Below are 12,711 nucleotides of genomic sequence, written 5' to 3' on the forward strand. Positions count from 1 at the left end.
CAGTCCATCCCAGTTCTGCCAGCCAGCATAAGACCATTCAATCCCTCCCAACAGATGGCCATCCAGCCTCTGAATCATAGAATGCTGGAGTTGAAAGAGACAATCAAAACCCTCCCAATAAATGGTCTTTCAGTCTCTGCTTACCAACAACAACAACAACAGGGTCCTAGAGTTGGAAGAGACCCCAAGGGCCATCCAGTCCAACCCTCTTCTTACATTCAGGAAGACACCATCAAAGCCCTCCCAATAGATGGTCATTCAGTCTCGGCTTAACAGCAGCAGCAACAACAACAACAACAACAACAACAACAGAGTCCTAGAGTTGGAAGAGACCTTAAGGGCCATCCAGTCCAACCCCCTTCCTCCATTCAGGAAGACACCATCAAAGCCCTTCCCACAGATGGCCATCCAGCCTCTGAATCATCGAATCCTAGAGCTGGAAGAGGCCCCAAGGGCCATCCAGTCCAACCCCCTTCTTCCAAGCAGGAAGACACTGTCAAAGCCCTCCCAATAGATGGCCATTTGGGAAGACACTGTCAAAGCCTTCCCAATAGATGGCCATTCAATCTCTGCTTAACAACAACAACAACAACAACAGAGTATTAGAGCTGGAAGAGACCCCAAGAGCCATCCAGTCCAACCCACTTCTTCCAAGCAGGAAGACACAATCAAAGTCCTCCCAACAGATGGCCATTTGGGAAGACACTGTCAGAGCCTTCCCAATAGATGGCCATTCAGTCTCTGAATGGCCATTCAGAGTTGGAAGAGACCCCAAGGGCCATCCAGTCCTACCCCCTTCTTCCATGCAGGAAGACACCATCAAAGCCCTCCCAACAGATGGCCATTCAGTCTCTGCTTAACAACAACAACAAGAGTACAGTTGGGAGAGACCCCAAGGGCCATCCACTCCAACCCCCTTCTACCATAAAGGAATAAACCCATCAAATCCCTCCCAACAGATGGCCATCCAGCCTCTGAATCATCAAATCCTAGAGCTGGAAGAGGCCCCAATCATAGAATCATAGAATCAACGAGTTGGAAGAGACCTCATGGGCCATCCAGTCCAACCCCCTGCCAAGAAGCAGGAATATTGCATTCAAATCACCCCTGACAAATGGCCATCCACCCAAGGGCCATCTAGACTTATCCAATTCTGCCAGGCAGGGAAAGCACAATCAAAGCACCCCCAACAAATGGCCATCCAGGTGCTGCTTAAAAGCCTCCAAAGAAGGAGTTTCCACCGCCCTGCATTCGATGGCGTGATACGTTCCTGAACTTATTGGGGAAACGGATGGTCCCAAAGTCACGCATCCTCCTCGGACCCCCTTCCCAGGCGCACTAACACTTTGTACGCACCTGGCTGGCAGAGAGGCTGCGATGCGAGGCGTTTCGGTGAAGGCGGACCCCATTCGGTTTCTCTGGCTGTGGCTGCAAAAGGAAGGGAAAACAAGGGGGTGACATCCAGAACGGGGCCTGGAGGCACCCAATGAGCTCCCCCTCCGTCTCATGACCCAAACACAACCCACTGCATGATCAAGTCTACGGCGGAGGGAAGCAGCCACAATGTCCCACGCTTAGCCTACCCCATCGCTCTGTTGTGCTGCTTGGAAGGATTTCCAACTCAAGGCAAACTTAGCAGAGTTTTGTTGATAGTTTTTGGTAGGATTTGTTCAGAAGGGAAGTTGTTCCGTGTCCCTTTCGAGGCTGAGAATGTGTGACTTGCCCAAAGTCACCTAAGTCTGAGTGAGAACTGAAAGCGTGGTCCAACCCTGAAACTGACTTGTGGAGACTGTCGTCTAATAATAACAACAACAACAACAACAACAACAACAATAATAATAATGCAAAGAGTCTTGTGTAAAGACTCTGCCACAAGCCAGACAAGGTGGTCCCAGTGGTGATTGGCACACTGGGTGCAGTGCCTAAAGTCCCTGGCCCGCACTTAAACACAATCGGCACTGACAAAATTGCAATCTGCCAGCTGCAGAAGACTACCTTACTGGGATCTGCATGCGTTATTCGCAGATATATCACACAGTCCTAGATACTTGGAAAGTGTCCGACGTGTGATCCAATACAACAGCCAGCAGAGTGATCTTGTCTGCTGTGGACTCATCTTGTTGTGTTTCAAATAACAACAACAACAACAACAACAACATGGGAAGTGTCCGACATATGAACCAATACAACAGCCAGCAGAGTGATCTTGGCCCCCACGACTTGCATAAAATACTAGAGGTCTTTGGGGGAAATTCACCTTGATTTGGAGGAGCTGTAGTTCACCGACATGCGGATAGCACTGTGAACCCAAACACCAATAGATGGATCTGGACCAAACTTGGCACACAGATCTGTTATGCCAAAATTTGATTACTGGAGGTGTTTGGGGGGAACTGACCCTCCTTTCTGGGAGTTGCAGTTCACCCACAACCAGAGGGAACTGTGAACCCAAACACCGATGGATGGATCTGGACCAAGCTTGGCACAGGGAACCCACATGCCTAACTCAACCTACTGGCGGGGTTTGAAGGGACCGGCTCACCATAGTGGGAGTTGTAGTTCACCTATATCCAGATAGCACTGTGAACCCAAACACCGATGGATGGATCTGGACCCAACTTGGCACACAGAACCCACATGCCTAACTCAACCTACTGGAGAGGTTTGAAGGAAGCGGCTCACTATAGTGGGAGTTATAGTTCACCTACATCCAGATAGCACTGTGAACCCAAACACCGATTGATGGATCTGGACCCAACTTGGCACACAGAACCCACATGCCTAACTCAACCTACTGGAGAGGTTTGAAGGAAGCGGCTCACTATAGTGGGAGTTATAGTTCACCTACATCCAGATAGCACTGTGAACCCAAACACCGATTGATGGATCTGGACCCAACTTGGCACACAGAACCCACATGCCTAACTCAACCTACTGGAGAGGTTTGAAGGAAGCGGCTCACTATAGTGGGAGTTCACCTACATCCAGATAGCACTGTGAACCCAAACACCGATTGATGGATCTGGACCCAACTTGGCACACAGAACCCACATGCCTAACTCAACCTACTGGAGAGGTTTGAAGGGATCGGCTCACCATAGTGGGAGTTGTAGTTCACCTACATCCAGATAGCACTGTGAACCCAAACACCGATGGATGGATCTGGACCCAACTTGGCACACAGAACCCACATGCCTAACTCAACCTACTGGAGAGGTTTGAAGGAAGTGGCTCACTATAATGGGAGTTATAGTTCACCTACATCCAGATAGCACTGTGAACCCAAACACCGATGGACGGATCTGGACCCAACTTGGCACACAGAACCCACATGCCTAACTCAACCTACTGGAGAGGTTTGAAGGGACTGACTCACCATAGTGGGAGTTGTAGTTTACCCTACAGCCAGAGAGCACACTCGACCCCACCCATGATGCATCTAGAGCAACAAACTTTCCCAACTTAACAAAACTTGGAAGCCCTGATGGAGTTTCAGGAGATTAACCTGGCACGATGGGAGTTGTAGTTCACCCACAACCTTATGCATTTTGTACAATTAACCTGGCAAGCAGTATAGGGTAGTATTATATGCTTTCGAATTGCTAGGTAAGCAGAAGCTAGAGCTCTTCAGATGGGAGCTCACCCCGACCCGCGGCTTCGAACTGCCAACCTTTCGGTCAGCAGATTTCCTACGGCTGATAATCTTGCTTGAATTAATTGATCATAGAATCATAGAATCAAAGAGTTGGAAGAGACCTCATGGGCCATCCAGTCCAACCCCATTCTGCCAAGAAGCAGGAATATTGCATTCAAATCACCCCTGACAGATGGCCATCCAGCCTCTGCTTAAAAGCTTCCAAAGAAGGAGCCTCCACCACACTCCGGGGCAGAGAGTTCCACTGCTGAATGGCTCTCACAGTCAGGAAGTTCTTCCTCATGTTCAGATGGAATCTCCTCTCTTGTAGTTTGAAGCCATTGCTCCATTGCGTCCTAGTCTCCAAGGAAGCAGAAAACAAGCTTGCTCCCTCCTCCCTGTGGCTTCCTCTCACATATTTATACATGGCTATCATATCTCCTCTCAGCCTTCTCTTCTTCAGGCTAAACATGCCCAGTTCCCTAAGCCGCTCCTCATAGGGCTTGTTCTCCAGACCCTTGATCATTTGAGTCGCCCTCCTCTGGACACATTCCAGCTTGTCAATATCTCTCTTGAATTGTGGTGCCCAGAATTGGACACAATATTCCAGGTGTGGTCTAACCAAAGCAGAATAGAGGGGTAGCATTACTTCCTTAGATCTAGACACTATGCTCCTATTGATGCAGGCCAAAATCCCATTGGCTTTTTTTGCCGCCGCATCACATTGTTGGCTCATGTTTAACTTGTTGTCCACGAGGACTCCAAGATCTTTTTCACACGTACTGCTCTCGAGCCAGGCATTGTCCCCCATTCTGTATCTTTGCATTTCATTTTTTCTGCCAAAGTGGAGTATCATTTGCACTCATTTTTAATATATTTGTCCGATTGCGATGCTTTAGAAACCACCCAGTTGGAAAGAGAGCCCTTTGCGTGGCCATACCTTCCCTCGGTATCTTACCAAATACTAAAAGAGCCACCAACGCCTCTGAAGCAAGCAAGTTAGTATTCAAAGAGAGCACAAAGCGAGGAAAGACAATAAGTGGAAGGGAGAGCGTTCCTTCCAGGTGCCTAATAATAAAATACTCATCGGGGATTGGCATGGGGCAGGCGTTGAGTCACCCAAGCTCCCGGAGAGGAAGCCTGGTGCCAGGGAGGCGAAGGGCGCTCCTTGCCAAGTTCCTTGCCCACTTGGAACACCATCTCTGGAGCCAAGGCTGGCATTTTGCAACTCGCCCAAATGTTCCCAGGCTGCCGAGTTACCCAACATCGACAGCCAAGAAGAAACTGTAAAACTAAACCAGTTAATACTAAGCTTGGCTCTCGGTTTAATTCCAGGATATCCTTGGAGAGGAGAGTAATACAATTATTATTATTATTATTATTATTATTATTATTATTATTATGCAATTCATTTTTATTAGTTTATGACATAGACATAACATAGGCATAGACAAATATTGACATTGATATAAGAAATATATGTCCATATATATATATATATACATACACACACATATATATATACGCACACACATATGTACATTTATGTATGTATACATGCATATACATACATAAACACATAAACTATTATTATTATTATTATTATTATTATTATTATTATTATTGTCGTGTCAGGAGCGACTTGAGAAACTGCAAGTCGCTTCTGGTGTGAGAGAATTGGCCGTCTGCAAGGACGTTGCCCAGGGGATGCCCAGATGATTTTGATGTTTTATCATCCTTGGGGGAGGCTTCTCTCATGTCCCCGCATGAGGAGCTGGAGCTGATAGAGGGAGCTCATCCGCCTCTCCCCGGATTTGAACCTGCGACCTGTCGGTCTTCAGTCCTGCCGACACAGGGGTTTAACCCACTGCGCCACCGGGGGCTCCTATTATTATGTACAAACATGCATATACACACACATAATAATAATAATAATAATAATAATAATTGTTTATGTGTTTATGTATGTACATAATAATAGTTTATCTGTTTATTATTATTATGATGAATATACATGCATATAGACACATAAACATTATTATTATTACGTACATACATGCATATACACACACACAATAATAATAGTTTATGTGTTTATATGTGTATATGCATGTATGTACATAATAATAATAATTTATGTGTCTATTATTATTATTATTATTATTATTATTATGTACATACATGCATATACATACACACATAAACATTATTATTATTATTATTATTATTTGAAACAGAACAAGATGAGTCCACAGCAGACAAGATTAATCTGCTATTATTATTACTATTATTATTTTTGGGTTGCTGTGAGTTTTCTGGGCTGCCTGGCCATGTTCCAGAAGCATTCTCTCCTGATGTTTCCCCCACATCTATGGCAGGCATCCTCAGAGGTTATGAGGTCTGCTGGAAACTAGGCAAGTGGAGCTTTTATACACACACACACACACAAGCTGTCCCCTGCCACACATTGCTGTGGCCCGGTCTTTGTATATGTTTTTGTGTGTGTGTATATATTTGTGTATATGTGTGTTTGGGTATATCTATGGTAGGCATCCTCAGAGGTTGTGAGGTCTGTTGGAAACTAGGCAAGTGGGGTCATATATATATATATACACACACACACACACACACACACACACACACACATATATATGACCCCACTTGCCTAGTTTCCAACAGACTTCACAACCTCTGAGGATGCCTGCCATAGATATATGCAAACACACATATACACAAATATATACACACACATACATACACAAAACATATACACAGACTGGGCCACAGCAATACTGGCAAGGGACGGCTAGAGTATGTGTATATGTATGTGTGTGTGTGTACATACATACATGTGTAAGGGATGGCTAGAGTGTGTGTGTGTGTGCATATACATATATATATACACACACACACACACACACAAACTCTAGCCATCCCTTACACATGTATGTATACACACGCACACATACTCTAGCCGTCCCTTACCAGCGTTGCTGTGGCCCAGTCTGTGTATATGTGTTTTGCGTGTGTATATATGTGTATATATATTTGTGTATATGTGTGTTTGCATATATATATATATGTGGTTTTGTGACTGTGGTGCTCATCTCCATTTCTAAGCCAAAGAGCCGGAGTTGTCCAAAGACACCTCCAAGGTCATGTGGCCTGCATGACTGCATGGAGCGCCCTTACCTTACAATTGCAAGTTTTCGAACTGCTATGTTGGTGGAAGCTGGGGCTAACAGCGGGAGCTCACCACGCTCCCCGGATACGAACCTGCAACTTTTTGATCAGCGAGTTCAGCAGCTCGGCGGTTTAACCCGCTGCACCACACGCCAAGATAATACGGAATGATTTCGCAGCAAAAGGACTTAAAGGGAAGTCAAGGGGTGCGTACCTCTTGGGGGAGGCTGCTGTCGCTCTTCAACCGGTGGAGGAGGCCCTTGTCGTGCTTGGCCTTGTCCTCGGCCCGGGCTTTGAGGTACACCTGAGTCAGAGGCAAAACCACAACGTCAAGGGAGAGGTCGGCAGAGGATCCCAACGAGACGGGACAGGCCCCGGGCGCCAAAAAAGGGATGGCGGCCCAGAAAGAGCAACGTGCGTGTCAACAACCAGGTTCCCATAACCCAAACGAAAAGGTCTTAGACCACCTTGAGTCACAGAATCCTAGCGTTGGAAGAGAACCCAAAGGGCCATCTAGTCAGGCAGGAAGACAATTCAATCCCTCCCAACAGATCCAAGCTATGATTCTGTCTTCCTGCCTAGCTAACTAGATGGGCCTGGGGGATCTCCTTCCAACTCCATAGCCCTATTTTTCCACAAACTTGTGAATGCCTATAAGTCTGGATGGCCATCTGTCAGGAGGGCTTTGATTGTGTCTCCTTGCCTAGCAAACTGGATGTGCCCGGGGGGGGGGGGGGGATTCTCCTTCCAACTTTAGAAGTCCTTGATTCCATAGCCCTATTTCCCCATAAACTTGCTAATGTCTATGAGGCTGGATGGCCATCTGTCAGGAGGGCTTTTATTGTGTCTTCCTGCCTAGCAAACTGGATGTGTGCGTGGGGATGGGGGGGATTCTCCTTCCAATTCTAGAAGTCCTTGATTCCATAGTCCTATTTTCCCACAAACTTGCTAATGACTATGAGTCTGGATGGCCATCTGCCAGGAGGGCTTTGATTGTGTCTTCCTGCCTAGCAAACTGGATGGGCCCTGGGGGGAAGGCAATCTCCTTAACTCCTTGATTCAATAGCCCTGTTTTCCCACAAACTTGTGAATGTCTATGAGTCTGGATGGCCATCTATCAGGAGGGCTTTGATTGTGTCTCCTTGCCTAGCAAACTGGATGTGCCCGGAGGTGGGGGGGGGGGGGAGAGATTCTCCTTCCAACTCTAGAAGTCCTTGATTCCATAGCCCTATTTTCCCACAAACTTGCTAATGTCTATGAATCTGGATGGCCATCTGTGAGGAGGGGTTTGATTGTGTCTTCCTGTCTAGCAAACTGAATGGTCCCCTGGGGGGGGGGGATCTCCTTCCAAATTTAGAAGTCCTTGAGGCTCGATGGCCATCTGTTGGGAGGGCTTTGCTTGTGCTTTTCCTTTCTGGCAGAGGGGGGGGGGGGGCTGGAGGATTCCAGTTCTCAGATTCCCACTCACCTTGATGATCTCTTCGTCCCCGTTGCTGGACTTGATGCACTCGGAGGCCAGTGTGCGGCTGCTCGTGGGCCGGTTGGCCACCATGGCGAAAGCGCGTCCTACGGGCTACGAAGAGAGGAGACCCACCCAAGTCACAACAGAGGCCGGTTGGAGGAAGGAAGGAGGCAAGGAAGAAAGGGAGAAGGGATGGGACTGAGGAGGGAGGGAGGAAAGGAAATGAATGAAGAAGGAAAGAAAGGAGGGAGAAAAGAATGAGGGAACCAAAGAAGGAAGGAGGAAGGGATGGAACTGAGGGAGGGGGGGGAGAGAGAGAGAAGGGAAGGAAAGAAGGAAGGAAGGAAGGAAGGAAGGAAGGAAAGAGGCAAGGAAGAAAGGAAGAAAGGAAGGGATGGGACTGAGGGAGGGAGGAAAGGAAATGAATGAGGAAAGAAAGAAGGAAGGGAGGGAGGGAGGAAGAAAAGAAGAAAGGAGGGAAGCAAGGAGGGAGGCAAGGAAAAAAGGAAGGAATGGAACTAGGGAAGGAGGAAGGAAGGGAAGGAAATGAAGGAAAGAAGGGAGGAAGTGATGGGACTGGGCGAGGGAGGAAGGGAGAGAGAGAAAGGAAAGGAAGGAAAGAGGGAAGGGAGCAAAGAAGGAATGAGGGAGAGACAGAAGAAAAAAAGGAAGGAAGGAAGGAAGGAAGGAAGGAAGGAAGGAAGGAAGGAAGGAAGGAAGGAAGGAGGCAAGGAAGAAAGGGAGGAAGGGATGGGACTGAGGAGGGAGGGAGGAAAGGAAATGAATGAAGAAGGAAAGAAAGGAGGGAGAAAAGAATGAGGGAACCAAAGAAGGAAGGAGGAAGGGATGGAACTGAGGGAGGGGGAGAGAGAAGGGAAGGGAAGGGAAGGGAAGGGAAGGGAAGGGAAGGGAAGGGAAGGGAAGGGAAGGGAAGGGAAGGGAAGGGAAGGGAAGGGAGGGAAGGAAGGAAGGAAGGAAGGAAGGAAGGAAGGAAGGAGGCAAGGAAGAAAGGAAGGGATGGGACTGAGGGAGGGAGGAAAGGAAATGAATGAGGAAAGAAAGAAGGAAGGGAGGGAGGGAGGAAGAAAAGAAGAAAGGAGGGAAGCAAGGAGGGAGGCAAGGAAAAAAGGAAGGGATGGAACTAGGGAAGGAGGAAGGAAGGGAAGGAAATGAAGGAAAGAAGGGAGGAAGTGAGAGAGAGAAAGGAAAGGAAGGAAAGAGGGAAGGGAGCAAAGAAGGAATGAGGGAGAGACAGAAGAAAAAAAGGAAGAAAGGAAGGAAGGAAGGAAAGAAGGAAAGAAGGAAGGAAGGAAGGAAGGAAGGAAGGAAGGAAGGAAGGAAGGAAGGAGGCAAGGAAGAAAGGGAGGAAGGGATGGGACTGAGGGAGGGAGGAAAATAAATGAATGAGGAAGGAAAGAAAGAAGAAAGGGAGGGAGGAAGAAAAGAAGGAAGGAGGGAAGCAAGGAGGGAGGCAAGGAAAAAAGGAAGGGATGGAACTAGGGAAGGAGGAAGGAAGGGAAGGAAATGAGGAAGGAAAGAAGGAAGGGAGGAAGGAAGTGATGGGACTGGGCGAGGGAGGGAGAGAAAGGGAAGGAAGGAAAGAAGGAAGGGAGCAAAGAAGGAATGAAGGAGAGGCAGAAGAAAAAAAGGAAGGAAGGAGGCAAGGAAGAAAGGGAGGAAGGGATGGGACTGAGGGAGGGAGGAAAATAAATGAATGAGGAAGGAAAGAAAGAAGAAAGGGAGGGAGGAAGAAAAGAAGAAAGGAGGGAAGCAAGGAGGGAGGCAAGGAAAAAAGGAAGGAATGGGACTGAGGGAGGGAGAGGAGGGGAAGGAAGGAAACAAGGAAAGAAAAGAAGGGAGCAAGGAAGGAAGGAGGGAGAGGAGGAAGGAAAGGAAGGAAAGGAAGCAAGGAGGGAGGCAAGGAAGAAAGGGAGGAAGAGATGGGACCGAAGGAGGGAGGGAGGAAGAGAGAGGAAGGGAAAGAAGCAAATGAGGAAAGAAGGAAGGAAGAGGGCAAGGAGGGAGAGGAGGAAGGAAAGAAGGAAGGAGGGAAAGAGGGATGCGCCCAGATCAGAAACCTACCTTTGGCTTGGCTTGCTCCCGCCTCTCCCCAGGAAGGTCATTCTGGAGGGTCAACCGTAATATTTTCACGCTGTCCTAAGAAAAAGGAAGAAAGAGGCTGTTAAGCGCATTGTTTTGCACCACATTTAGTTCCATTGCCCTGAAGAACCATCGCAATGGGTTTCAAAACACAAGTGGTACACAAGTAATGCAGATTCCACATTCGTTCTGCCTCTGGTCCCAAATTAAGGCTCGGGAACACGCCCATGTTGTTGACAGGTACAATGGGACCAATTTAGATTGCGAACGTGCCCCGCCACCAGCGTACTTCCGAGCGGCCCCACTTCCATGCCTTTGGGGCCACAATTAGGACAGGTTTGGCTCACAGGCTTAATAGACGGTAATTTGCCGGAGTCCAAGGAGAAACAACGCCAGGCCCAGACCGGAAAATTGCAAAACACGCGGCATTCATTGCTCAACAGGCAACACATACATGAGAGAATCTACTTGGGACTGCTGCGTATCTACTTTCTCCTTTCTTCAGCTCTGAAAAGCCCTACCTCACGATGACTCCATAGATCATGAACGATCTGTGTGCCAAGGTTGGTCCAGATCCATCAAGCCACGCAGGAGCCTTTGCGGTACAAACAGACAAACCAACATACAGACATATAATAAAAGTGAATGTTTAAATGTGCGTATGTGGCAGCTTTCTGATTGGCTCCCACTTCCACTGGCCACTGAGACCTCCATGAATGATGGACCAGGACCAAACTTGGCACACAGAGCCCCCATGACCCACTCTACATCCTGATGCAGTTAGGAGGATGATGGACCATGGATGATGGGACTTGCAGTACCTTCACTCACTTCCTGAGACCACTGTGACCCCCACCAAAGGCGGATAACGACCAAATTTGGCACACAGAGCCCCCATGACCCACTCTACATCCTGGTGCGGTTAGGAGGAGGATGGACCATGGATGATGGGACTTGCAGTACCTTCATTCACTTCCTGAGACCACTGCGACCCACACTAATGGCAGATAACGACCAAACTTGGCACACAGAGCCCCCATGACCCACTCTACATCCTGATGCAGTTAGGAGGAGGATGGACCATGGATGATGGGACTTGCAGTACCTTCACTCACTTCCTGAGACCACTGTGACCCCCACCAAAGGCGGATAATGACCAAACTTGGCACATAGAGCCCCCATGAACCACTTCACATCCTAGTGCACTTAGGAAGAGAATAGACCATGAATGATGGGATTTGCAATACCTTCACTCAATTCCCGAACCCACAATGACCTCCACAAATGAAGACCTGGACCGAACAATGACCGATCAACAGCAAACTTGGCTCACAGTGCTTCCATGACTCCCTCAACGTCCTAGTGCAATTTGTAGGCTATAGACCATGGGTGATGGGACTTGTAGTACCTTCACTCACTTCCTGAGACCCCTGCGAGCCACACTAATGACGGATAATGACCAAACTTGGCACACAGAACCCCCATGACTCCCTCTACGTCCTGGTGCAGTTTGTGGGCTATAGACCATGGGTGATGGGACTTGTAGTACCTTTACTTACTTCCTGGGACCCCTGCAACCCACACTAATGACGGATAATGACAAAACTTGGCACACAGTGCCCCCATGACTCCCTCTACGTCCTGGTGCAGTTTGTGGGCCGACAGACCATGGGCAATGGGACTTGCAGTACCTTCACTCACTTGAAGGACCACTGTGACCCACACTAATGACGGATAATGACCAAACTTGGCACACAGAACCCCTGTGACCAACTTCACATCCTAGTGCACTTAGGAAGAGAATAGACCATGAATGATGGGATTCGCAATATCTTCACTCAATTCCTGAACCCACAATGACCTCCACGAATGAAGACCTGGACCAAACAATGACTGATCAAGAGCAAACTTGGCACACAATGCCCCCATGACTCCCTCTACGTCCTGATGCACTTAGGAAGAGAATGGACAACAGATGATGGGGATTTGCAATACCTTCACTCAGTTCCTGAACCCACAATGACCTCCACGAATGAAGACTGGACCAAACAATGAGTGATCAAGAGCAAACTTGGCACACAATGCCCCCATGACTCCCTCTATGTTCTGGTGCAGTTTGTGGGCAGTCAGACCTCAGGTGATGGGACTTGCAGTACCTTCACTGACTTTTTGAGACCACTGCGACCCTCACCAATGACTGAGAAAGACCAAACTTGCCACTCATGACCCATTCTACATCCTTGTACGGTTAGGAGGAGGATGGACCATAGATGATGGGACTTGCATATGGGAGTTGTAGTTCACCTACACCCATTAAATCCAGCTGACATTG

The 12,711-nt window shown here is 48.1% G+C and overlaps 1 protein-coding gene across 2 annotated transcripts in view; it reads right to left on the reverse strand.

The window, feature by feature from the left end:
- Positions 1 to 12,711, reverse strand: part of TUFT1 (tuftelin 1) — a 45,219-nt gene that overhangs the window by 11,366 nt on the left and 21,142 nt on the right. For both annotated transcript variants that reach the window (XM_060758088.2, XM_060758087.2), the window contains exons 2-5: positions 10,362 to 10,436; positions 8,286 to 8,390; positions 7,032 to 7,121; positions 1,357 to 1,428 (exon numbers count right to left, since the gene is read on the reverse strand). In XM_060758088.2, coding sequence (XP_060614071.2) covers positions 1,357 to 1,428; positions 7,032 to 7,121; positions 8,286 to 8,390; positions 10,362 to 10,436 — 342 coding nt within the window. The remainder of the gene's footprint in view (positions 1 to 1,356; positions 1,429 to 7,031; positions 7,122 to 8,285; positions 8,391 to 10,361; positions 10,437 to 12,711) is intronic.

Source organism: Anolis sagrei, chromosome 12, assembly GCF_037176765.1.
Source record: "Anolis sagrei isolate rAnoSag1 chromosome 12, rAnoSag1.mat, whole genome shotgun sequence".
Lineage (NCBI taxonomy): Eukaryota > Metazoa > Chordata > Lepidosauria > Squamata > Dactyloidae > Anolis > Anolis sagrei.